Raw genomic sequence first — 25,402 nt, forward strand, 5'->3', positions numbered from 1 at the left:
GCAGTGTAAAAAAAAACAAAACAGAAAAAACATCAAAGGTCAGGAATCTACAGGATACTAGATTTAAAAAATAACATTTACCAAAACGTTTTTTTATATGTTAGATGGTTTCAAATCCTGTCCCATGGGATTTATAGTAAACATTCCATACTACATATTTCAATTTTGGTATCAAAAGTTACTATCCTGTGGGGCCAGAGCAATAGCACAGTGGGTAGGGCATTTGTCTCCCACACGGCCAACCCGGGTTCGATTCCCAGCATCCCATATGGTCCCCTAAGTACTGCCATAAGTAATTCCTGAGTGCATGAGCCAGGAGTAACCCCTGTGAATCTCTGGGTGTGACCCAAAAAGGAAAAAAAAAAAGTTACTATCCCGAAATCAATAAAGCTGTCTGACAAATACTGGCAACAATCAAGTTTTAACAATCCCTTCTGTGTGTTTTTCCACTGCATTTATCCAACAAACATTAATTAAATGCCTACGATGATGGATGCCAAGGACATAATCAAAAACAAATAGCCAAGTGTAAATTAACAACACGTTATGTTCTGAGAAACGTATCCATAGGCAATTTTGTCATTTTGCAGAAGTCAAGGGTTTAATTACACAAATGGAAACAGTAGCGCCCATCACACACCAAGGCTATCACTCTTGGAGCCACTATCTCAGAGCTGTTTGTTCTGTCTGAAACATTATTAAGTTGCATGTGACTGTTGTCCGATGTCAGGAGAAATTTATCAATCATCTAAATAATTATATTATTGCAAAAAGTGAAGTTCAGGGCACAACAGGAAAATCCAATTTAGAGAGAGAGAGAAAAAAAGAGGTTCCTCTGAGAACAGGCATTTAAGCCGAGACTCAGAGCCAAGTCAAAGTGGAAAGAAAGAGTTCTAAGTGAGAGCGCCTAAAACTGGAAAAGAGACTGATGGAATTTGAATTTGAATTTGAAGCAGTAAAAGAAGGGCAGTGTGGCTGAGCACGGTTTAGTTCTGTCATGCCATGGAAAACCACTACCGGCAAGACTACCCATCAGAAAAGTCTCACATGTTTCAAACAAAAACAAAGACCACCCTGAGGCTGCTGTGCAGATTACAGAGGAGCAAACTAGATCCTAAGGGGACAAAGTGAAACAAGCAAACCAGGCAAGTGCTACTTCAGTATACGTAGCATAAAAGGTAATTTAAGTTAAGGCAGAGCCAAGGGTAACGGAGAACAAATCACAAAGTGCGAGTCTTAAAAGAAAAACAATTTTCAAGTGTTATTTTCCCCAAAGGAAAATTGGCATTAAGAGTCATGGGGGAGGGAAGGAGGGGGGGGAGAGAGAGAGAGAGAAGAGAAAAGCACCTGCCATAGAGACAGGCAGGGGGTTGGGGGTGATGGGAGGGACACTGGTGCTGGGAAATATACACTGATGGAGGGATGGATGTTGGACACTACATGACTGAAATCCAATCATGAACAGCTCTGTAAGGGTCTATTGCACAGTGATTCAATAAAGTAGTTAAAAAAAAAAAAACGGAGAAATAGTACAGCAGTAGGGCCAAGCTGGGTTCAATCCCCTGCACCCTTTGTAGTCCCCCATACACCTCCCAGAAGTGATCCCTGAGTGCAGAGGCAGGAGTTAAGTCCTGAGCAGCCAGGTGTGGCTCCACAATGAAACAGACCACCACCATCTCCCACCCTCACCCCCCCCAACAAAAAAAAGTCATCTTTCTAGGGCTGAAAAGACAGTCAGGAGGTAAGGTACTCACAGTGCATGCGTTTTTCCCCCCAACTCCCCGAAATCCCTGGCACTGCAGAAGGTCCCAAGCACCACCAGACATGACATCAAAGCAGACAAAGAAAACAGACATCTTTCTGCTCCCTAATTCTTCTCTCATGATTTTTCTAGAACTCTGCTTTTCAAGCATTTGAAAACTCAGAAACTTTAAATTCCTAATTTGTCTTCCATGTGAGAAATATAAGTTTCTCAAAAGACCGACAGTGAGACTTTGTATCATTTACTCAAATTCTCTCAGGCTATTTCCCCACTAAGAGAAGACATGTTAGTATTTTTTTAAAAAATTATGTGAAGAACATGGCTATCTGGAATAGTTAGCACTCAATTAAACATCAATTTCCATCTTTTCTTCTAGATTTAGCTAAACTAGAAAAGAAATAACTGTCTTAGAATAAACAAGTTCCTCACATAACTCTCCCCCAAAAGTCTAATCTTAAGAACAGAAATCAATCAAATGCAGTTTTCATATTAGCTAACCCAAAGCAAAGGCCACATAAGTCAGGAACATATAAAACCTAATCTTTTTTTGTTTTTATCTTTAAAATACACAGTACTAGCAACCCAGAAATTATTACCCACCCTCCTGAAAATCTTCACTGTGGTAGTGTTTTTCAAACTGTTACCTGATCTTCACACTTCATTTCTATAGGCTTTGAACTCCAGAAGTTAGGACAAAAGGCAACTCATCTCTTAGGCAAAAAACCAGAGTCTGACCAGGGCTCTGAAAACAATCAAGTTCTCTCTTCTCCCCAAGCTGCCTGGGAATCCTAACAGACAATAAAATACCCCCTTTCATTCAAAGGCGGCTTTGACATCCCTTGAGAGTCACTCAAACGATTAAGAAACCATTTACCAACTGAGAGGGTCAAAGCCTCCATCAAAACCAAAGCCGGCTACAATTAACCTGTGCAAAAGGCACTGCCGCTCTAACTGCGCAGACTCCACAGCACACAGCCAAGAGGGTTGTAAGGAACCTGCTTCCGGCAAACACCAACATTATTATAGAAGAAAAACATCCAGGTCTGACTGTTATTCAGAAGAGTCTAGATGCAAAGATGTGAGCAAAGGATAGGAACTTTACAAATTTTACTATAGGACATTTTCAGCAGAGCTCCAGGGTATGGAAAAGACATCCAGAGCAGAGGATCAGCATGACTGAACCTACAAGGTGTTGATATGGCCCTTGTGCTTACTGCAGCTCCAACAGTTTCAGAGTCACCTATTTATACTCCGAAGCTGCTTTTATCAGATAAAATCTAACAATTTCAAACTCCTCAGTGTTAGAGACAAAGATAAGTGGATATAATTAATCCATGAAATGCTACCAGACCTTGACCTCTAATGACAACACGTATCATTCATTTGACATGAAACAGATTGCAATACTGGGGTCCAGAGCAATAGTACAGCGGGCAGGGCAGGGCGCTTGCCATGCCTGGCACACAGTGCCCTGCCATGCAAGCAGTTGCCTCAGGTTCAATTCCCAGTACCCCAGGTGGTCCCCTGAACACCCCTAGGAGTGATCCCCTAAGGCACGGTCAGGAGTAAGCCCTGAGCACAACTGCATGTGTGGTGTCCCCCGCCAAAAAAAAAAAAAAAAAAAAGCCAATACTGAGTCAGAGCAATAGAACAGCAGGAAAGGCACTTGCCTTACATACAGCTGACCCAGGTTCAATCCCCAACACCACATATGGTTCCCAGGGCACCCCAGCAGTGACCCCTGAGCACTGACTGGTGTGCCCCCCCCCCCAAAAAAAAACCCACAATATGCAAAATGAATTATTTAAAGACAAACTAATAAAGACTATGCAGAGCAATTTTGCTTAACAATTTTAAGAATTTTCATTTTGAGAGTAAAACGATCTTGAGAAAAAGTAAGGGATGCACTGACGTTTCAAAAGAAAAAAAATTGTCCAAGAGAGTAAAATCTAAAAAGAAACGAGTTTCTTTCTGTATCAACATACTGAAATCAAAACCCAAGGTAAAACTCAACTTGCCGCATCCATTTATTTATCAGATATAAGGCCTCAAATAAATCATTTAATCTTTTTTTTAGAAGCTCAGTTTTCCACCTGCAAAATGGAAATCAATCGGATGATGTGACACCCCTCCCACATGAAAACTTTAGAATTCTAAGCATTAAACGATGCTAATTGATAAGGCTAACATTATAAAAGACACTATCTTAAAATGTCACCACTGTTTCAAATGAAAGGAGAATTACTTTTGCTGACAAGCAAGGTGGTCAAAGTTCAAAACCCTTAAAGGAATAATGTTTCTAACAAATACCTACAGTCTGACTTACGTCTTCAGCAATTAAGAAGAAAACCAGATTATGGTCAGTGCCTGGGAAAGATTTATTTCAGGTGTCAGCATATTCTTTCACAGATTTATATAAAACTGCTCTATACCGCCAGGAGTAATTCCTGAGTGAAGAGCCAGGAGTAACCCCTGTGCATCGCTGGGTGTGACCCAAAAAGCAAAAAAAAAAAACTGCTCTAAAGAGGACAATGGAGGAAAAGGTACTTTGAAGCCCACTGCTGAGCAGGAAAAAAAAAACGACCTAAAATATGCATTTGTTATAATGAAACTGATGTGAAGAATTATGAACTATAAGGAGGGTTCACTTGCTTTTTAAGACTTATCTGACCAGGGGCCAGTGGCTAGAGTGCTTGCCTTGCACACGGCTGACCCAAGTTCAATATCTGTATCCATTATGGTCCCCTGAGCACCATCAGGAGTGATTCCAGAGGCAGAGCCAGGAGTATCCTTAGTTTCGCTTAGTGTGGCCCCAAAAACAAACAAACAAACAAAACAAAAAAAAAAGGAAAGGAAAAAAAAGGGTTTTGATCAAGGATGGAGTGATAATATAGTCGGTCAAGTGCTTGGCTTACATTTGGCTAACCTGGGTTCAATCTCTGGCACCCCATTTGATCCCCTGAGCCCTGCCAAGTGTGACCACTAAATACAGAACCAAGAGTAAGCACTGAGCACCACTGAGTGTGGCCAAAAAAAGATTCTGATCTGGGGACTGGAGCAATAGCACAAGCGGGTAGGGCATTTGCCTTGCAAGCAGCCGAGCCAGGTTCGATTCCCAGCATCCCATATGGTCCCCTGAGCACCGTCAATGGTAATTCCTGAGCGCAGAGCCAGAGTAAGCCCTGAGCATAAGCGGGTATGACACAAAACGCAAAAAAAAAAAAAAAAAAAAAAGATTCTGATCAGTCTTATCTTCTACTTTTCACTTGGTCAGTATTAAGTATCTACCAAAGGCCAGACATAAAAGAGTGGGAAATACTATTTGGCAGAGATGAGCCATAACCAATAATTAACTAGAACACTGAAGTAATTTCTGATGATGAGAGGATTAACAAACTAACCCTCATAATGGAGTGGAAATAGATTATAGATTATAGTAGAGAAACCCTCAATGAGAAGATACATTTAGACGAAGACTAAATGAAGAAACACTACCAAAGAGTAATGAGCTAGCATGGGACAGCATGGATTCAAATTGGGAGTGTTTGCAAAGTACTGACCAAGGAAAAAGTATGAGGACTGCAAGTAAGATAGGCAGACGAGCTGGTGGAGAAGTAATCTAATTTGCAGGTTTGAAAGATCAATCTGCTTGCTGTACACCCAAGTATTTATTTATATAGTGCCTGTCAACAGAACACTGACTCGAGGTCAGAGATAGTACAGAGCGTAGTGTGCTTGCGTGGCACACAGCTGACCAGGGTTCAATCCCTCACAACTCAGACACTCCCCCAGACCACCAGGAGCAATTCCAGGTTGGCCACCTGTAAAACAAGCACCCTAGCCACTGTGCTATTGCTCTGACTCCAATCAAAGAATTTTTAATTGCAATTTAAATAAGTAACACTGGGAGATGCAATAATCTCTTCTTCCTACGTCTATAAATTTTTACTTGCATACAACGAATTTTAATGGATGAACAGTTTAAGTGTAATTATCTTTTACTTGGGTTTTATACATTAAAAAGTAAAAAGTACTTATTGGCCAGCAATGTAACTCAGTGACAGACCACACACCTAGCACATTTGAGGCCCTGGGTTCAACATCTGGCACTAGGCCGGAGAGACAGCTCAGGTGCTGGAGCGTATGCTTTGTATGCAGGAGGCCCAGATTCAATTCCTGGCACCACATGCTCCCCTAAGCACCAACAGGAGCAACTCCCAAACACCAAGCCATTCTGTGAATGCTGCCAGGCGTGGCCCTAATACCTGTGCCCTCCCCCTCAACACATACACACAAGAAAACTCTTAAAATCCAAGGCACCAAAAAAGGGAATGCCCCGCCACAGAGGCAGGGTTGAATGTGGGGGGGATCGGGAGTGGGAGGGATACTGGGATTGGTGGGGGTGGAGAATGCACACTGGTGGAGGAATGGGTACTCGATCACTGTGTAACTAAAACCCAAGCACAAAAATCGGTAAGTCTACAACTGTACCTCATGGTGTTTCACTAATAAATAAATCAATCCATGGCACCAAGTCAGAGAGATAACAGAGGGGTTAAGGTGTTTGCCTTGCAAGTGGCTAACCCTGTCTGGATCTTCTGCACCGCATGAGAACATTTTGGAGCAACTGCAAGCACCACCAGGTACAGCCCAAAAGCTCAGAACAAATCCCTGACCACACATACAGAGATTTCTATATATTTAAAAAGACTCAACTAAGCTTACTAACTGAATTGAATAGACTCTGAAGGCTGGCTGAGCCCTGTATGACCACATGGTACACACAGCCATAAGTGATATCAATGACATTTGAGCATCATTCCACAACACTGAACGATGTTCAGATGACTGCAGTTATACTTAATAGCGAGAGCCAGAATGACCATTTACCAACACAGGTCAAAGAAAAGCATAGTAGCTCAGCATGAAAGTGCTAAAAACATACTAAGAAGTCCAGAGAGGTTTGATGAAGACAAGAATTGCCAAGTGTAAAAAACTAAGAAAAACTAGGAAAGCAAAGCAAATAAACAATTCAAAGCCTGGATATATATTTCACCTAGCCCGTCTACTCCTGAGGACTAAAGCAACCTTCTATCTGTATATTAGTGTTAAACGTACCGTCATATTACCCAGAACAACTTTTTCCAGAATGTTCCCTGAGCAGCCCCATCCCCACCGCCACCAAATACCAGTTTATCAAAATGTTTGGTAATCATGGATGTCATCATACAAATGGCGGGAAAAACTAATTGCAAAACCACATGGTTAAATAGTTCTGACTGTGACGATCCACTAGAAAAGACTTGCAGGGAAAAAAAAAATAATAACTTGCAGGAGCCAAGAAGATGGCTTAAAGGGCTGGAACACACGCTTCGCCAATGGACCTCAAGTTCAATCCCCAGCACTACATGGTTCCCTCCTCCTGCCACCGCCTCTCCCCAGGTATCATCTCAAAACAGAAACAGGGCCAAAGAGATAGCTCAAGGGGCCAGAGCACATGTTTTGCATGTAGGAGACTGAAATTCAATTCTGGCATTATTACATGGGATCAGAAACACTGCTGGGTAACAAACTCCATCCCAGCCCTGCCAAAAAGACTTCCAAGTAGGAGAAAAATTCGACTGTGTATCATGACTTTTTCCTTAATAAAACAAACTTTAGGCAAAACAACAACAAAGCCAACAGGATTTCAGTCATATCCTACCAAATGCAAAAAGAAAGAGTTAAATAATCTTCCCGTTCCATATTACATGTAAGATCTGACTACGTTATCCCTTCATTAGGTAACAGAGTTATTTCCATCTTCCATGGGCGAGAGGCTCTGAGTAATAGATGTGATTAGTAGTACAAACTAACCGAGTCTCAAAATAGCCAAGATTTATTTCAGCATTTTTGTTGTTATTGTTTTGGGGGAGCCATACCTGGCAATGCTCAGGGGCTACTCTGAAATCTGCTCCTGGCAGTGCTTGGACAAACATATGGAATGCCACGGATCAAACCTGGGTTGGCCTCATGCAAATTGCCCACCGTACTATCTCTCCAGTCCCAACTTAAGCATTTCTAAAATGTATCTTACTACACAAGCCAAATACAATTAAAAAGATCACTATCAATAATCTGCTAAAAATGATCCAAGAAAGTTTCCTGAGAGGAAAGTGTGTGAAGACTTCTGTATCTCACCCTGAAGCCATTAAAGCCTTATGTAAGAGATTACTAACATGCCGTTACAGGTTGAGCCCTGCGTACAGATATTTTGTTTTTTAGGACTGGCTTTTGGGACTTGGATGGTGGTGAGAAAATTCGAAATAATGACGGTGAGTAGGTGTAATGGTGTTGGGACTGGTGTTGGAATACTGAATGTAATAAAGTACTGTGAACAACTTTAAACATGAATAAAATACACAATAAAAAAAATGTCCACGGGGCTGGAGCAATAGCACAGAGGGTAGGGTGTTTGCCTTGCACGCAGACAACCTAGCATCCCATATGGTCCCCTGAGCACCGCCAGGAGTAATTCCTGAATACAAAGCCAGGAGTAACCCCTGAGCATTGCTGGGTGTAACCTAAAAAGTAAAAAAAAAAAGCTGGAAAGCATGGTTTGCATGTAGGAGTCCTGGGTTCACCTCCCTTCAGCAACAGCATAAGTGATTTCGAGCAGCAAACTGGGTGTAATCTCCCAACACCCCTAAAATCAATGCTATAAAAGACAAAACATGGTAAAGGAAATGTTTTTCATTAAAAAAAAATTAAACTGAATTACAATAAAGAGGGGCTGGAGCAACAGTACAGTGGGTACAGTGTTTGCATTGCATGCGGCAGACCCAGGTTTGATCCCACTTCCTCTGAGCTCTGCCAAGAGTAATTCTTTTTCTTTTTTTTCTTCTCTCTCTCTCTCCCTCCCCCCCTCCACTTTGGGGTGGAGGGAACTAAGGGGCAAATGGGGCAGAACACTAGGTCAATTCCCTGCTTGGGTCCAGAGGTGCTGGGACTTAACCTATGCTAGGGATGGAACTCAGGGCCTTGTGCTCCAGTCCTTCAAGCGTTCTCCACAGTCTGAGAAAGTAATTTCTGACTAGATGGTGAATTTAAAAATAAGTTCTAAGAATATTTTTGGAACAAGAACATTTGAATAAGGGTTGGAGCAATAGTAACCAATAGGGCACTTGCCTTGCATGCAGCTGACCCTGGTTCAACCCCTGGTACCGGATAAGATCCCCTCAGCCCTGCCAGGAGTGAGCCCTGAGAGCAGGGCCAGAATAAACCCAGAGCACTGTCAGGAGTGGCCCCAAACACAGACACACACCTCCCAATAAAAGAGGAAAAAAATTAAAGTCTCAAAAATTTTAAATGAAATATACTTAATAACTTAGACCATATCTTAAACTCAAGTGTTTATTGGTCAGAGCTGGGTTCTTCAGTGATCAAGTTGGCCATCAGGTGCAGGTGGCCAGAGAGAAAATACAGCAGGTAAGGCACTTTCCTTGCAGGATACTAAACCAGGTGCAATCTCTGACACCTTATATGATCCCTTCAAGCACAGTTAGGAGCACGCCCTGAACACAGCCAGGTGTGGCCCAAAATAAAAACAGAAGGCAATCAGTTCAGAATTCTTTCTCTTTTAGCCTTTCCTAGTCATCATTCTTTTGTCTTTTTCCTAGCCATCATTCTTGGACAGCAATAAAGTCAGTTGTGACAGAACTGCTAGGAGCTTGTGTGAAAACCAGGGACCTAATTATTAACACAAATACATAAGCTGGAATCTAGAATCCTGCAACAATCTTCTGATTTTCCATCCTGAGACAGTTTACCTCTCCTTAGGCAACCTAACTGTCTACCTCTACTGGGAGACCACTATATTGATGTCAAAATTAGTGCAGACACCCAATATTACACTCTAGCAGCACAGCACATTAAAGTCGAGAACTCCAGAACTCAAACAATTCCAGCCTCCCGAGCAGATGGGAGGTGCATGCTAATGGGACCAGCCTACAGCACTTTTTTTTGTTTTGTTTTGAGCCATACCCAGCGATACATAAGGCTTAACTCTTGGTTCAGTATGCGGAGAAGACACCTTGGGGGTGCTTAGGGTACCATATGGTATACTGAGGGCTAAATTCAAACTAGCCACATGTAAGGCAAGTTCCCTAGCCACTACTATTCCTCCAGCTCCAACAACACTCTTAAAAAAAAAAAAAGTACAGCCGTAGCGAGCACATACTTTCAGGGAGGAGGTATTTGCATTTTGAGATGCTTCAATCTCCTGCTCATCAAAAGAAATAAAAGAATAATAAGGTTCATCTATATGTACCAAAGCTACATTAGTATAATCCAATTGGTCTGCTTGTTTGTTCTGGAGTTGGGAAGTGGGCCCACACTGTGTGGTGCTTGGAGACTACCCCCACCAGCAATGTGTCTAGAGAACCAAGAGGATCAAACCTGGGCCTCCAACATTCACTGACCTATCTGGTACAAAATAATCCAATTTTCTCAAATACGAGGATATAATCTGTTAAGATTACAGGTAGCAGAATATTATTACTTTCTCTGTTGCATTCTGCTTTTTGCTGTACTTGCATACACTGTTTTATAAAAGGTCAAAATATTAAGAAACACAAATAATTAACCAAGCTACAATTCTAGCACAGCCACCATAGTAAGCATTCTTCATTTCAGCTGAGATGAGGTAGATCTAATGATAATGTCATCAGGATTATGAGTAGTATTTATTATCAGATGCCAAAACCAAAGAGGAACAAAGCAATACTAGCATGCATCTGTTCTTAATTCATTCATTAAATATGTATTTATTAATGGCTACTTCATTTGGTATACTAGCATAAAAATAAAATGTAGCCTATGCCCTCAAGGAATTCAGTCTAAGAGAACCAGAGAAGCAAAACATTAATCCAAAAGAACAAAGGTAATAGTAGCTGACATTTAAGTCCAATGAATAAGATATTACAAAAACTAAACAACATAAAGCCAAATGCAGATGTGAAATGAGCATGTCTTCCATCAATGTAACCAGACAAGGGCTACAGACTAAAAGAATACAGAGCCAGCACACAGAATAAAAGGAAAAACTAAATTTAGCTTTTTCCATTCTGGAAAAGCAGCCCCTCTCTCTTGAACATGCATCTCTTTCTCTCCCCACACATTTCCTTAAGTAAATTTTTCAAGATAAAACTATTTGGCATCACAAAAAAAATTTTTTTTTTTTGCATTTTTGGGTCATACCTGGTGATGCACAGGGGTTCCTCCTGACTCATGCACTCAGGAATTACTCCTGGCGGTGCTCAGGGGTCCATATGGGATGCTGGGAATTGAACCCGGGTCGGCCACATGCAAGATAAACCCCTACCCACTGTGCTATTGCTCTAGCTCCCCCCAAATTAATTAATTTTAAAAATAAAACTGATTTCCTAACTTAAGCCTCAACTATGCCAAGATTTCGGCACAGAACCGCATCACAAAGACAAAAAACTACCTATGCTCACAGGAAAAGACATTTTTGTGTTCTTAGTAAGAGGAAGGAAGGACTTGCACCACATGCCTCCACTTTCACCCAGCATTGCCACGAGTGGCCCCCAATAAATTAGAAATGTAATCAGTAAGAGTATTCATAATTTATAATATAATGCAGATAATTACAAATAATCACATTAATATGTAACAAAATGCCATTAACAAGCAATTAAAGAGGTGGAACCTAAGGAAAAACCATCAAGGTTACCCCTTTTAAAGACTTCGTTGTCTATTTTTCTTTCCGGGGAGGCGTGTTTTGGTTCACATTTGTCTATGCTCAGGCTTACGTCTGGCTCTGTGCTCAGGGATTACTTCTGCTAGGACTTGAGGGAACTTTGGTTTGTTATGTGGTGCCAGAGACCCAACCTGATCGAGCATGTGCAAGGCAAGTGTGCCAAAACCCCTCTGTACTGTCTCTCTGTCCTCCCAAGAACTGATTTTGTATCAGAGGTGCTGGCACCCTCATGAAGAGAGGTTAAATTCATCTCAGTTACAAAGTTTGGTTTTGAACTAAGAATTTTTTTTTGGGGGGAGGGGGAGTTTGTGATTGGTCACTACCAGCAGAACTCAGGGATCACACCTAGTGGTGCTCAGATAACTTTATACAGCACCAAGTATCAAACCCGGGTCAGCCGCAAGACACGGATCCTATCCCTGTTCTGTTTTACCAGACTCTGAACACAGGACTCTTTCACCGAGGATTGGGTTCTGAAATTAGTTTGTGTTACCTCTTAATAAAAAATGTTTAAAATATTAGAAATAAAAAGCACAAAAACCAGCAGACATCTGAACATAAGATGCACTTGATATGATCATGAAGATCAAGTTTTATACCTACAAGTCATAGAGCTGTATGTTCATGTGTTTTAATTAAGACAAGTCTATCAAGAAAACAAAACTAAAAGGTTTGCATCGCTACTGTGACTTATGATTAACTATGGAATAACAGGAGGGTTGGTATCTAATTTTCAATTTCCTCACCATTAACAAATCATCTTTAGTTTAAACCAACGGTCAACAACACAATTCATCTGCCCTACTACTTGCTTTGTGAATGATTTTAATGGAGGGGCTAGGGCTCAGCAGTAGAGCACTTGTTCGCCATGTGTGAGGCCCCTGGTTAATACCCAAGACTTCACACACAATCAAGTTTTACTGAAATATTCAAGCACATTTCTTTAGGTATTCTATGGCTGCTTTCCTGGTACTACGGCATAACTGAACAGTTATGATATAAATAAAGATGGTGTGCAAAATCTTAATTATCCGGCTTTTTACAAACAAAGTATACTGGGGGCTGGAGCGATAGCACAGCGAGTAGGGCGTTTGCCTTGCAAGCGGCCGACCCGGGTTCGAATCCCAGCATCCCATATAGTCCCCCAAGCACTGCCAGGAGTAATTCCTGAGTGCATGAGCCAGAGTAACCCCTGTGCATCACCAGGTGTGACCCAAAAAGAAAGAAAAAAAAACCCTAAGTATAATGACCCCGTTTATTTACGTATTTTGGGTTTGGGGCCACACCAGGTTCTCAGGGCTTACATCTGGCTCTGTGTTCAGGTGACTCCCAGTGTAAACAGTAACTGTAACGACACGCCATAGCCATGCCACCAGACCCTCGCACAAGGCTGTTTCATTTCGGGCAAGCCAGAGGGGGGTGGGTGAGGCCCCTCCCCGCCCCAACAGAGCCAGTTCCAGCAGCCGACACCCTCATACCCTCATATACCTCATATACCTCATTACATCCCCAATATACCAAGAGTAGCACACCACATTTGATTGGGTTTAAAGTAGAAGGCAACCAATCTTAGGGGAAAATATACAGATATAGATATAAGCACACAAGGCTCAACCTTTAACAACATGTTACGAACCTCTTATAGAAGGGCTTAATGGCTCCTATGTGAAATTCAACAATCTTCAAACACTTTCCACTAAGAAGCCTTTTTTGTCTCATTTTTAGTAGATTATTCATAACAAGCAATGCAAAATAAATTATTCTGGTTCTGCTTTGGGGGCAGAGTTTGGAGTTTGGGATGGAAATACGGTGCTGGGAGGTATAATGGTGGTGGGATTGTTGTTCGAATATTAAATGTATCAAATACTGTGAACGTTATAAAAATAAATTAGAAATTTTTTTAAAAAACCTGTAGCACAAATAGCAGGAAATTTAGCCGATACATTTCAACCCTTTTTGAGCTTTATTTTAAATGCTACCTGATTTATATCATCTTCCTCTTTAATTAGTATCATTTAATAAATGCTAAATAAATTCAATAACTACTGTTATTGAATTCCATAAATGCTATTTCAGTTACTTTCCATTGAACAATTCATACTTTAGCTGCCCAGCAATTTATCCTTTGCAATATTATTACAAACAAAATCCTCATCAAGGCACATCTGCAACTTTGTCACAGTGACTTATCCCTCTACTTCACACAATCTGCAAAGCTACAGACAAGCAAACGCTAAACACAGACAAAATAATTTCTAATACCCTAATTCGTAACAGAACATTTCAAATGGGAGGTGGAGGGGCAAGCTGAAAGGAGGGTACTCTCTGAGGGGAAGTGGGGGGGCCGCGAGGGGGGTTGGTATACTGTATACATGACTCACTCCAGTAATATCAAGCTGAATCGAGGTGGCTCAAAGTTTTAAAAAATAGAACACGCCACAGAACCAGTTGTACCAGTAGGTTTGAGCTTCGAGTCCATGCTCTCCCTTTAACATGAAGCTTGCTTGCTTGCAGTGTTTCTTTGCCTGCCTATTTCTACTCTGGAGAAGCCTGTGTTTACGGCTGAACATGTACTCCTCCCTCTCTCCCCACTCACATCATTCTAAATAAATCCCAATTGTATAAATGGAGCAAGTATCTAGCTCCATTTGTAAAATACCATCAAGATTACCTTACTGCTTATTTGAAATTAAAATTCAGGAACTGGGGACAGCACAGAAGATAGGGCACTTGTCTTGTACGAGGCCAATCCGGGTTTAATTCCCAATACCCCTTATGGTTACCCACAAGCCCCGGCAGGGCTTGAACAGTCAGGAATATGTCCTGAGCCCCAAAACCGAAACAAACAAAAATCAAGGTGTCATGAGTTGGGGGGAGGCAGAGGGAGGTGTCCCCACACAGTGTCTATAGCAGCTATGCAATGCTAGGTTCAAAGCGTCTCTTCCATTTGAATTATCTCCCCAAACCTCGTGATTCTTACACTCACTACGTATTTTAAGTACACCAGAGCTTATATTAGTTACCTTTAGTGTGAAAAGGCTAATTCGGCCAGGCAGTTTATAAAACAGTCCCTCTCCTCCTCTTGAATTGGAATGCAGCATGGCATTGAGACACGCGAGAGGGGATGTCCCACTGTGAAAACATATGATGAAAGATGAGGGCCATACAAATGCATATACCTGTTTCTCAAAGATCTAACTCATTCTTTAAAAAAAAAACAAAAAACCCACAGTAGATATCCTAAGATCCCGTGACTATTTCACTATAAAGTAGCTCAATAGTAACTAAACAAAACATTCATTCTTTTGTAACATCACATAATACCCTTGTTCCATACTGACACCTTAGTGTATTCTGAAAATATGAACCAATCTTAAGATTAAGTTAGAAACTGGGGGTGCAGAGCAACAGTATAGCACGTACGGTGTTTGTCTTGCATGTATCTACCCCGGCTCAATCCCCAGCATCGATACTGTCCCTGAGTACCACCAGAAATTATTTTTCAATACAGAGCCAGGAATAATTACTGAGCTACCAGGTGTAGCCCCAAAACAACAACAAATATATATATATAGAAAAAGGGCCAGAGATCTCAGCATAAGAATTAGGGCACATCATGTACCCAAACCAGATTCAATCCTTGATACTACCCAGCCTCCCAAGCACTGCTGGGTGTGGCCCTGGAGGCTGCCAAGAGAGTGTCCCTGGTAATTCTCAGCACTGCCAAGCAGCACCAAACAAACAGCCTGGCTGGCAGAGTATCACCAGGAGTTCCTCCCAAAACCCCCTGAAAACACTCAATCTGGCAGGGGGTCACACCCAACAGTGTTCGGGAGCTAGCTATTCCTGACTTGGTACTCAGCAACGACCCCTGGCAGTGCTTAGGAAAGCATATACAGTTCCAGGGATCAAACCAGATCTAATGCAAAGCAAGTGCCTTATCCCCTGCACTAGCTCTGTGGTGCTAAATTTAAGTATCAATTGAAAGCAAAAAACCTTGTGTTTCCTGTTTCTGTATCTCAACCTGCATAACACACTTAGAAACTGTCACAGAACATTATCAACAGAAAGATCATGAAATAAGTGATGTGAGGTTAGCCTGAGAAAATAAGCACATCTTTTTTTCCAGTTAAATATTTCCTAATGAGCACATAAAAGGATCAACCAGTACTACATCTGCTTTCTTTTCTGTTGGGAAGTGGAAAGGAGGGTTTTATTCAACATTTCCCCAGGAACAACCATTTAAATGTTAATATAAAAAGCAAAGTAAGGAGCTGGAGCAATAGCACAGCGGGTAGAGCGTTTGCCTTGCACGCGGCCGACCTGGGTTCGATTCCCAGCATCCCATATGGTCCCCCAAACACCGCCAGGAGTGATTCCTGAGTGCAGAGCCAGGAGTAACCCCTGAGCATCGGCTGGGTGTGACCCAAAAAGCAAAAAAATAATAATAAAATAAAATAAAAAGCAAAGTGAGTCAAATGAAATTGGTACCCAATAATACTCAAACACTAAACAAACAGAAAGGACAAAATGTCATTTCATTGGTCCATGCTACATGAAGATACAAAACAAAGACCAGTCAGTGAGTTATAAGCTATCTACTGAGGAGCTGGAGAAATAGTCCAGTAGATAAAGCGCTTGCCTTGCACGTGCCTGATTCAGGTTCAATCCCTGGTTTCCCCAAGCACTGCCAGGAATAATTCCACAGTACAGAGGCAGGAGTAAACCCTAAATATCACTGGGTGTGGCCCAAAAAATTGAAAAAAAAAAAAAAAAACCACCACTACCAAAAAACCCTACCTAATGAATCTTAAAATAAACTGTCCAAAATATCGGTCAATCCCCATTATTAATTTTAACTGAGTTTGGCTCTAGCAAGTGTCATAGTTCACCCATGCCCATTTTCTTCCCTCTCCCCAGCATGTTAAAAATACATTAAGCATCTTAAGAAAAGCTTCTAAGCATTTTTTCAGAACTAGAGGCCCTAATTTATACAGTGTTAAAAATAAATTGAGTCAAAAAAAAAAAAAGAAGTTAAAAAAAACCCTTATTACTTATTCTGCTTTGGAACACACTGGGTGCTAAAAAAATTTTCACCGAGAACCAATCTCTAAAAGAACCCTTATGCAGATCTAGAGTAGCAAGTGGGTGTGCTAACATCTCTGCTACAAGAGGGAACGGCACGCTGGCAGAGTCCTGGGAGCAGTTTGACTCCTACACACTATACTTCTGCCTACAAATTACAGTGCTGCTCACTCATCAAAGGCACCACTACAGCTTCCTAATTCTTATAAGAGCAAGAAGCAAAAAACAAGTTCAGTTCTCAATTCTATTTGTCCCAAAGGGACCAATTTACCTTCTATATGCATAGGGGTCCAACAGCAGTACAGACAGCAGCATGACAGGAAATAACCCAGAAAAACAAAAATAAAACGTGATTATAACACATCATGCACAGGTATAATTTAAATGAATATGATCAACAATCCTATCTTTTCTCCCAACAAAACTAGAGAATGGTGAAATAGAGAAAAGTGAAGCTGTTTTGTTCCTTGGGGGGTGAGAAGGGGAGGAGTACATTAGTGGCCACACCCGGCCCTGCTCAGAGATTATGCTTGATTCTGCGCTCAGGGGTCACGCCTTCCCCCCCCACACACATGGTAGAAATCGGTTTATTAACAGTGGCAGGTCAACAGTGACAGGTCATCTGCGGGTGGCCAAGGGGTCGAGCCAGATCGATCCAGGACCGGCCTGAGCTCAGCGCAGCGCAGCCGCCGGGCCTCTCGCTCGACCCCAGCAGGGTGAGCACGCCCCCCTCGCGGACTGGGCCTTTCACGTTGCGGATGATGGAGCGGCTCGTGTCCTCCATGAATTCCACGCGCACCTGCATGCACAGTCCCTGCGATCCAGTCCTTCCCAGGACCTTGGTGACCTGGGCTAATTTGATAGGCTTCAAGCAGCTGGCATCCATGATGGCGGCCACTGAGTAGGGGGACAGTGGTTCAGGGATCACTCCTGGTGTTGCACAGGGGACCATATGTGGTGCAATGATCAAACCGTGGTCAGCCGCATGCAAGGCAAGCATACTATTTCAAAATTAAGGATATTTTGACCCTAAAAAAAGGCTAACTTAACATAACTAAAGGTTATTGAGAAAATAAGATCTGCCTTTTGCCTAAGTACCCAAGAAGTGATTATGATGTGCTCCTCACTTTCATTTTTTAAAAATGTCTTGGGCCAGAGATAGCACAAACGCTAAGGCAATGAAGGAGGCCGACCCCAGATCAATCCTTCTTTTTTTTTTTTTTTTTTTTTGCTTTTTGGGTGACAGTCAACAATGCCTTGGGGTTACTCCTGGCTCTGCACTCAGGAATTAGTCCTGGCGGTGCATATGGGATGCTGGGGATCAAACCTGGGTCAGCCGCGTGCAAGGCAAACACCCTACCCGCTGTACTATAGCTCCAGCCCCCAGATCAATCAAACCACGTATCATTCAACCCCAAGCACTTGCCAGAGTGATCCATGAGCACAGAGCCAGGAGTTAGCCCTGAGCACTGTCAGGTATAATTCAAAAACTGAAAAAAAAAAAATTTAGTCTTGGGTCCTTTAAAATCATGGATCTATACTAAAGTTTTGTACATTAGGCCCTCCCCCCCCAAAAAAAAACCAAAAATAATTATTAACTCTTTTAGTTCAGTAAATCGACTCCTAAAGTCATTATAAATTTCAAATTTCTTGGTGCCACATGATCTTGATTTTACAGAAACTCCTAATTCACAGTTTCTAAAGTCAGGGTTGTATGTAGTCTTCTTAAAAAGATGTGTAAAATGTTTCAGGCCAGTGTCTCTTTTCACATACATTTATTATGAAGACGAGTGAATAATGATTTTAAAATGACAATTAATTTACATGAAAGGTATATTGCAGTCTGCTTTTTGACAGAAATAAACTGACCTTTTCTTCTGTATTTGTAATGCTAGTTATTAATTTAAAGAGGTAAGTTACCGATGGAAACACTGACATAAAACTGTACCAATCAAGTATTTTACTATGAAAAAATAAAGTCAGGGAGACAGCTCAAAGGGCTGAAGTGCATACAGTGGCACGTAGGAGGACTGGGTTAAATCCTCAGCACCACCTGGTTTCCCCAAGCCCCACCAACAAACAGATTAGGGACACAAGGACTGGGAATGGCTATACACTCCCACCCTCCGCTCAGGGAAATGCAGAACCAAGACAGCCGAACCCTACCAGCAGGAGAGTGGGGGTGTGCGTGTAACTTACAGACAAGAAGAACTTGCACCATTACTTAACTACAGAAAGATACTCACATTATTAAGAAACTAGAGCAATACAAACCTCATTTCCTTTAGTCCTTCTGCCTCTATGACCTGCAGAATCTGTTTTGGTGTCATTGGAGCATCCGAGTAGTTCTCTAGTACCTGAAGAGATATAAATGTCTGACTTCAATGTGGAATTTCCATTTATGCCCAGCGGTCTGTACCGTGGACCACAGTTCTGCTATGAAATGACCACTGCTGAGAAGTTAAAACTACCCATGTAAAATTACTTCAGAAACAAAATTACACACATACCCATTTACTGAAAGTACTGCAAGTAGTTAAAATATTCTACCTCTCCATTCTAAAAACATATCTCCTTAACATACATGTTATGTTATGTAGGCCTTAGCACCCTGATTACTACTTAAAGAAGCTGTTAATGTGATTGAAACAATAAACTGCTATATTAAAAAACTGTTAAGGCAAAAGTGCATCCAGACTTTCTTTTCCAAGGAAGCGTGACTAGTACCTGTGTTTGTCAATGATTTTTGCCACCGTACTGCAAAATTCTAATATTAACAGCCATAGCAGATTTTACCATTTGGTAATAGGATGTTGTAATTCTGTGTAACTGGCACAAGCAAACAATGTGCCAAACATCCCGTTTTTGTTAGTAGTCATGGCAGTAGTTTTATAGTGAACAAATGCAGCATCCTCATCTAAAAGATGTTTCAGAAATGTGATCTAAGAGAGGTTTATCTGTATCTCTGTCCTCTCTACAGATAGTTACAGTTACCAAATCAGACCAATAAAGTAGTCACTTAACAACCATGGTAACTAAGTACTACTCAAAAATTAAAAAAAAATAAAAATAAAAATAGGAAGTCTAACAGAACCACTGCTGATGTTTCTGTAAGAGTACAAGACCTTAGCACTAAGTATGACAAATTTTAGAGAAGTCACGGCTGAAATAAAACCCCCCTCTGTTCCATTTTTAGTTTCTTTTTTCAGTATTTACATTCTCCTTGGTTAACACCATTGTCTCTCAGCTTCAACTACCTAAATTTTGGTAACTCCCAAATCTCTTCCCCAAGATCCAGAAAGAAATCTAACCCCAAGCCGATTCATCCTCCAATATTTGGTTCAGTCTAAACACTCCCCACCCCACCTTGTCTATTTTAATTTCTACTCTAATTCACTTAATCAGCAACTCCAATTGTATTCCCTGCCTCGGCCCACCCCTCCCACCAGACAGAGTCTTCTTCCAGTATTGCCAATCTTGGTTAACAGCCTTTCTAATCATCTCACACAGACACCTCGATACCACGCTCACGGAGCTCCCCCACCCAAGCCCACCTTCACTGTCAAGTTTCTTACTGACACAACAGCCATTTCACCAATGTCTGCATCCCACCCTACTTTCTTCAAACCCCTCTGACTCTGGTGCCGTCCTTTATTCCAGAAATGAAATGAAGGACCTACTTTGTGCCAGGGAGTATTCTAGGAATTCCTCAAAAAACAAAATTAACTTACTCTTGTAGAACTTTCTCGCTAAAACCTGAGGCCAACCCAACAAAATCAATTTGTACTCATCCCTTTCCCATTTAAAAAAAACCTCCAAAAGGGGCCAAAGAGACAGCACAGCAGATAGGAAGTGTTGCCTTGCACACAGCCAACACAATTCAACCCCTGGCACCACAGGTGGTCCCCCAAGCCCTGCCAGGAGTGATTCCTGAGTGCAGCAGAGCCAGGAGTAAGCCTGAGCAGAGGCTGGAGCGATAGCACAGCAGGTAGGGCATTTGCCTTGCACGTGGCTGACCCGGGTTTGATTCCCAGCTCAGGGGACCATAGTCCCATATGGTCCCCCGAGCACCGCCAGGAGTAAATCCTGAGTACAGAGCCAGAAGTAACCCCTGTGCATTGCCAGGTGTGACCCAAAAAGCTATGAAAAGAAAGAAAGAGAGAGAAAAGAAAAAGCCTGCGCACAGATGGGTGTGGACCCCCCCCCCCCCCGAGACACACACACACACACACACACACACACACACAAAACCAACCCTTCAACAGAAACCTTATCTTATGTAACAAAAGCTGAAGTTCTGGAGAATCCACTGGCCGACTTGGAAAGCACAGGCTTTAGAAATACAGGAGATTAAAATTCTGGCCTTCAAAGCCCCCTCGGAAGTTAAGTTCTCTAGCCAGCCTGAACCTAGATTTCTTTCCTTTGTGAAAAAAGGATACTATTTCCTCTCTGCTCTCACAGTTATTTTTTTCAGACTAGAGATAACATAAGTGCCTCCAGTGCCTGGCATAAAGTAGGTGCCCACTGGCCTGGCAAACAAGGCTATTGTATCATAATCTGATGTATCTCTCTACCTGATTGTCACACTGCTACTGTACAGACTTTATGTTGCAATAACTATTTGTAGTTATACCTAACTTCCAGAGTCACCACCCACCAAACACCGGAGCACTCTGCTTTTACTTGTCATCAACTCTTGCTGACACCGGTGATGGGCCAAACTCCTACCGACCCTTCAAGATTCAGTGTATAAAACAGCTTTCTTCAGGAAGCAATTTCTGATTTTCCCAGGTAGAGTTATGTATCTTTTTCAGCCTCCTCACAGTTCCACAAAACAACAATTTCTCTTCCAAAGTGGAACATTCTGAGTGAGAGGAAGAACTATTCATAACTGTGCCTGAATAAGCAGGAACCAGAATGTCTGTTTACCACTTATACCTATGTGGGCCCTTACCATGCCCTTAAGTAAAATTCTACTCATGTGTCCAAACCCACCCAATTACCAGAAGACCACAAGCTCTTCAATGGCAAACCTTATCTATCTTTTATTCAACCTAAGCAAATTCCAAATTAGGAAGTGCTGACTTAAACCACCATAAATTCGGATACAAGCTACATATGTTCACTACCACAGATATTATTTCTCTTATACATATTGCGATCTGAGCAAACAAATTTTGTGGGATTTTCTCTTTCAAAAGCATGACTCTGAAAAGTTAGTTACGGCTTATTTAAACAGCAGTTAGGAAAAGCCTGAGAATCTAAGAGAGGAAACAAATCTCTAAAAGGAAATTACATCAGAAGATACAAAGTACTATTATTAAATCTTTATATGCATCCCAGCTTTTAGTGTAGTTACAATTTAGCAGTGTTCTAGGTTTCTTTCTATTGCACACTTTAAAAAGTCTCTTCTACTTCAAAGAGAAAAAAAAGGTTTGATGTAAGAATGGTCAGTCATGAATCAAAGTGGAAGATAAGCATGCAAGGAAGAGTCTTCTCCAGGACGGGGAGAATCCATTCATGGGCATTCATTTAACGGGAAATCCCCTCAGTATCTGTCCCAAACAAACAATTTCTAACAAACAGAAGGATTTATACTCATTGTCCTCTGCCATCCAACGCTTACATCAAGAAAAGACAAAACTACCAAATGTTTGAAAGATGTCCACCTTCTCAACATAATTCTGCAAAAAAAAAAACCCAAACACCTCCTGAGAGAAATTACTACCAAAATCCTCCTGTCTCTATTTTCCTACTATTCCTACTAAAATAGTTTTCCAAAAGGTTACCAGTAACACTCTAGCCACCAATCTGAACAAGGTCCAAAATATTAATAAAACTGTGCCACTGAAGCAAATATATCCAATTGCCATGGCAAAAACTCACCTGCCCAGAGAGTGGTCAGACCTAACCTACTGCCCTTCCGTTATGACTCAGTTTCTCTCCATCTAGGGGTTAAAGTGCTTAAAACTCTCCACTACACAATGTTACACCAATTTCTTGGAAATAGGGAGAGGAGTCCCAAACATTCCCCCTCATTCACCATTCTGAAGGACAAAAAATTCTAAAACGGTAACAAAATTTATTCCATATGATTAGGAATTTCTTTTCACACGTGTAAGCGCACCAAACAGTAATAACTACACTTCATGTAGCTTTTTGTTTTGGGACCACACCTGGCAGTGCTCAGGGAACACTCCTGGTGGGGTTCCAGGAACTATATGGGATGTTGAGGATCCAACCCAAGTTGACTGTATGCAAGGCAAGCACTCTCTAGCCCCTCATGTTACTATTTTTTAGTGAAGAAACTGGAAGAAAATGAAGAACCTCAATAATCTGCCATGAAGTTGGGCCAATGCCAAAACAGAAATAGCAACCTGAATACTGGCGTTCAAATACCAGATCAACTAAAAAATAAGACCCTAAAGATGCTTAACGGTGAACCTCAATTTCCTACTGTCTTACAGAGAACTTTGAGACAAAATGGCTTTAAAAAAACAGGAGGTAAGGGCACTTTCACCTATCTCTAACAAATAAAGCTTGGCCAAGTAAATTTTCTTTGGGTGCCCAGAATCATAAACACGTGCATAACGGACACTCAAGAGTCCAATCCCCAAGCTTGGTATCCTCTAGTTCTACCCTCATCTCCTGCAAGCTTGAATGTTTCCAGGTAAAGCAACAAGAAATCCTAAAATTCCCAAGGACTCCAAAAGCTCCAGAGCTTCCAATTTGGATCGTATCAAAATACTGAGAACTTCAGAATCTTCAAATTTCGCATGCCAAACCAAAATAAATTACTCGAAGCATATAATTAACAAACAACTGTTATTTGTTTTATGGACTACAACTGCCCGAGGAAAATGGGAAGTCAATGAATAATTCTCCTTAAGACCGAACAGCTTTTATTTTTGCAAATCAATAACTGAGTTTTATAGGCTCTCAGAAAGCAAGCTTTCGATCAACACCCAACACATACTCAGATATTTTATACACAACACCTTTGTTACAGGAACCTCACTTTCCAATAAAATGAAATATTGTAAGGTCGAACTTCATTCACTATTAAAAGTAAATTATAGCAATTACATATAAACTACAGGGTGTCGAGACAAGTACGTGATCTGTGCTTGTAACCCTGCCCAGGGACAGTTCTGAGAAAGTACCATCTCCACGAGAGGTATTATCTGTTGTGATTGCCATCAGCAAGATTATTTTGTAAGAACCTGTCCCAAAGCGTCTGGGCAAATCCAAAAGAATGAAGACATTTCACTGAAAATCCTCTGACACTTTGCAAATAAACTGCACTCAGCAAGGGCAGCTTCAAACACCTAATACACTCTCCTTAGCTAAGCCCTCAGCGAGCGGAATCTTCAGATGTTGGTCTTTGTCCAGCACTTCAAGCAGACATGCCCGAGACACTGAGGAATAGCGAGCAGACACACATTCTTTGCAAAGTGGAGGCTGTTTTCTGCAGTGACTCCAGTCTAGCTCTCTCGGGTCAAACGCCCCAGTCAGCATTTTTTGCAAAGTGAGGTCGGCAGACCACCTGCATCGGAATCAAGCCGGGAAGCCGGTTAAATAGAAAAGTCTGGGCCCTCGCTTGCCAACCTCGGGGCCACTAGCTCCTCGGGAGCTCCCCAGCACGAGCGTTCCCACCCACCGCCCCAGCGGGTGCCCCCGCCGACCCCCGAAGTTTGCGACCCCGGGCTCGGGGGTGGGGGGGGGGTCCCAGCCGAGAGCCATCCCGGGCCTCCCGGCTCACACCTGGTTTACATTGGGAACGCTCAAAGCGCCCCCCGCGTCCTTGAAATCGGGGGGCCCTTTTCCCCGGCGCCGCCCCCGACCGCCCCCCCCCGGAATCAAACAGACCACCCCGCTGCCCACCAGGAAGCGAGGGAGGAGCTTCCGACCCTTCCCGGAAACCCAACTCCCCCGAGGGCAAACACGAAGCTTCCCCAGACCCCCAGTGGCTGCCAAACCGTGGGGGAGGGGCGGCGGAGGGCCCGCCGCCCGGAGGGGGAGGAGCCGGCAGCCCGCTCGCCCCTCCGCAGGAATTCGGGGGTGGGGTGGGGTGGGGTGGGTGGGGGCGGGGGGCGTGCAAAAAAAAAAGAAAAGAAAAAAAAGGCGCCACATCCCACCCGGCCGCCCCCACCCCACGCCCGCGGGCTCGTCCCGGCGCGGGGCCCCGCCCCCTCCCGCGGTGGGCAGGGCCTCGCCCCTCCCCCTCCCGGGGGGCGCGCGGCGCGGCGCCCCCGGCCCCCCCCCGCCGCCCCGCCGGGACCCCCGCGGCGACCCGCTCACCAGGCGCGCGGCCTCGGCCCACGTGCGCTCCTTCTTCCTCTTCTGTTTGTCCTTCATCCTCGGCGGCGGCGGCGGCTCCACGCGGGACCTCCGGGCGGCGCGGGCGGCTGGGGCGGCGGCGGCCCGGGGCTGGGGCTGAGGCGGCGGCGGGGAGCGCGTGGCGGCGGCGGCGGCGGCGGCGGCGGCGCGCGAGGCTCGGGCGCGGCCGGGAGAGGGGGCGGGCGCGCGGGGGCCGGCGGGCGCTAGACCCGGCCGAGGGCGGCGGTGGGGGAGGGGAGGCGGCGGCGGCTCCACGCGCCCGCGCTGCGTCAGTCGCCCACGGCGGCGGCGGCGGCGGCGGCCCCGCGATCGCTAAGGAATGCGGCGGCTCCGCATAACCACGGGGTCAGAGGTCACGGCTCCGGCCTCCGCGCGCCCGCTCGGCGGAGCGGCCGAGACGATTCCGGCGACGGGGCGGGCGGGCGAGACGCGGCGTTCCCTTCGGCGCCCGGGCT

The 25,402-nt window shown here is 43.3% G+C and overlaps 1 protein-coding gene across 1 annotated transcript in view; it reads right to left on the reverse strand.

The window, feature by feature from the left end:
* Nucleotides 1–25,053, reverse strand: part of ASXL1 (ASXL transcriptional regulator 1) — a 63,848-nt gene extending 38,795 nt beyond the window's left edge. Inside the window, exons 1-3 of the mRNA XM_056121418.1 lie at nucleotides 24,909–25,053; nucleotides 18,882–18,964; nucleotides 14,546–14,654 (exon numbers count right to left, since the gene is read on the reverse strand). Coding sequence (XP_055977393.1) covers nucleotides 14,546–14,654; nucleotides 18,882–18,964; nucleotides 24,909–24,965 — 249 coding nt within the window. The 5' untranslated portion in view covers nucleotides 24,966–25,053. The remainder of the gene's footprint in view (nucleotides 1–14,545; nucleotides 14,655–18,881; nucleotides 18,965–24,908) is intronic.
* Between the last annotated feature and the right edge of the window lie 349 nt (nucleotides 25,054–25,402).

This window comes from Sorex fumeus, unplaced genomic scaffold, assembly GCF_029834395.1.
Source record: "Sorex fumeus unplaced genomic scaffold, SorFum_2.1 ptg000044l, whole genome shotgun sequence".
Lineage (NCBI taxonomy): Eukaryota > Metazoa > Chordata > Mammalia > Eulipotyphla > Soricidae > Sorex > Sorex fumeus.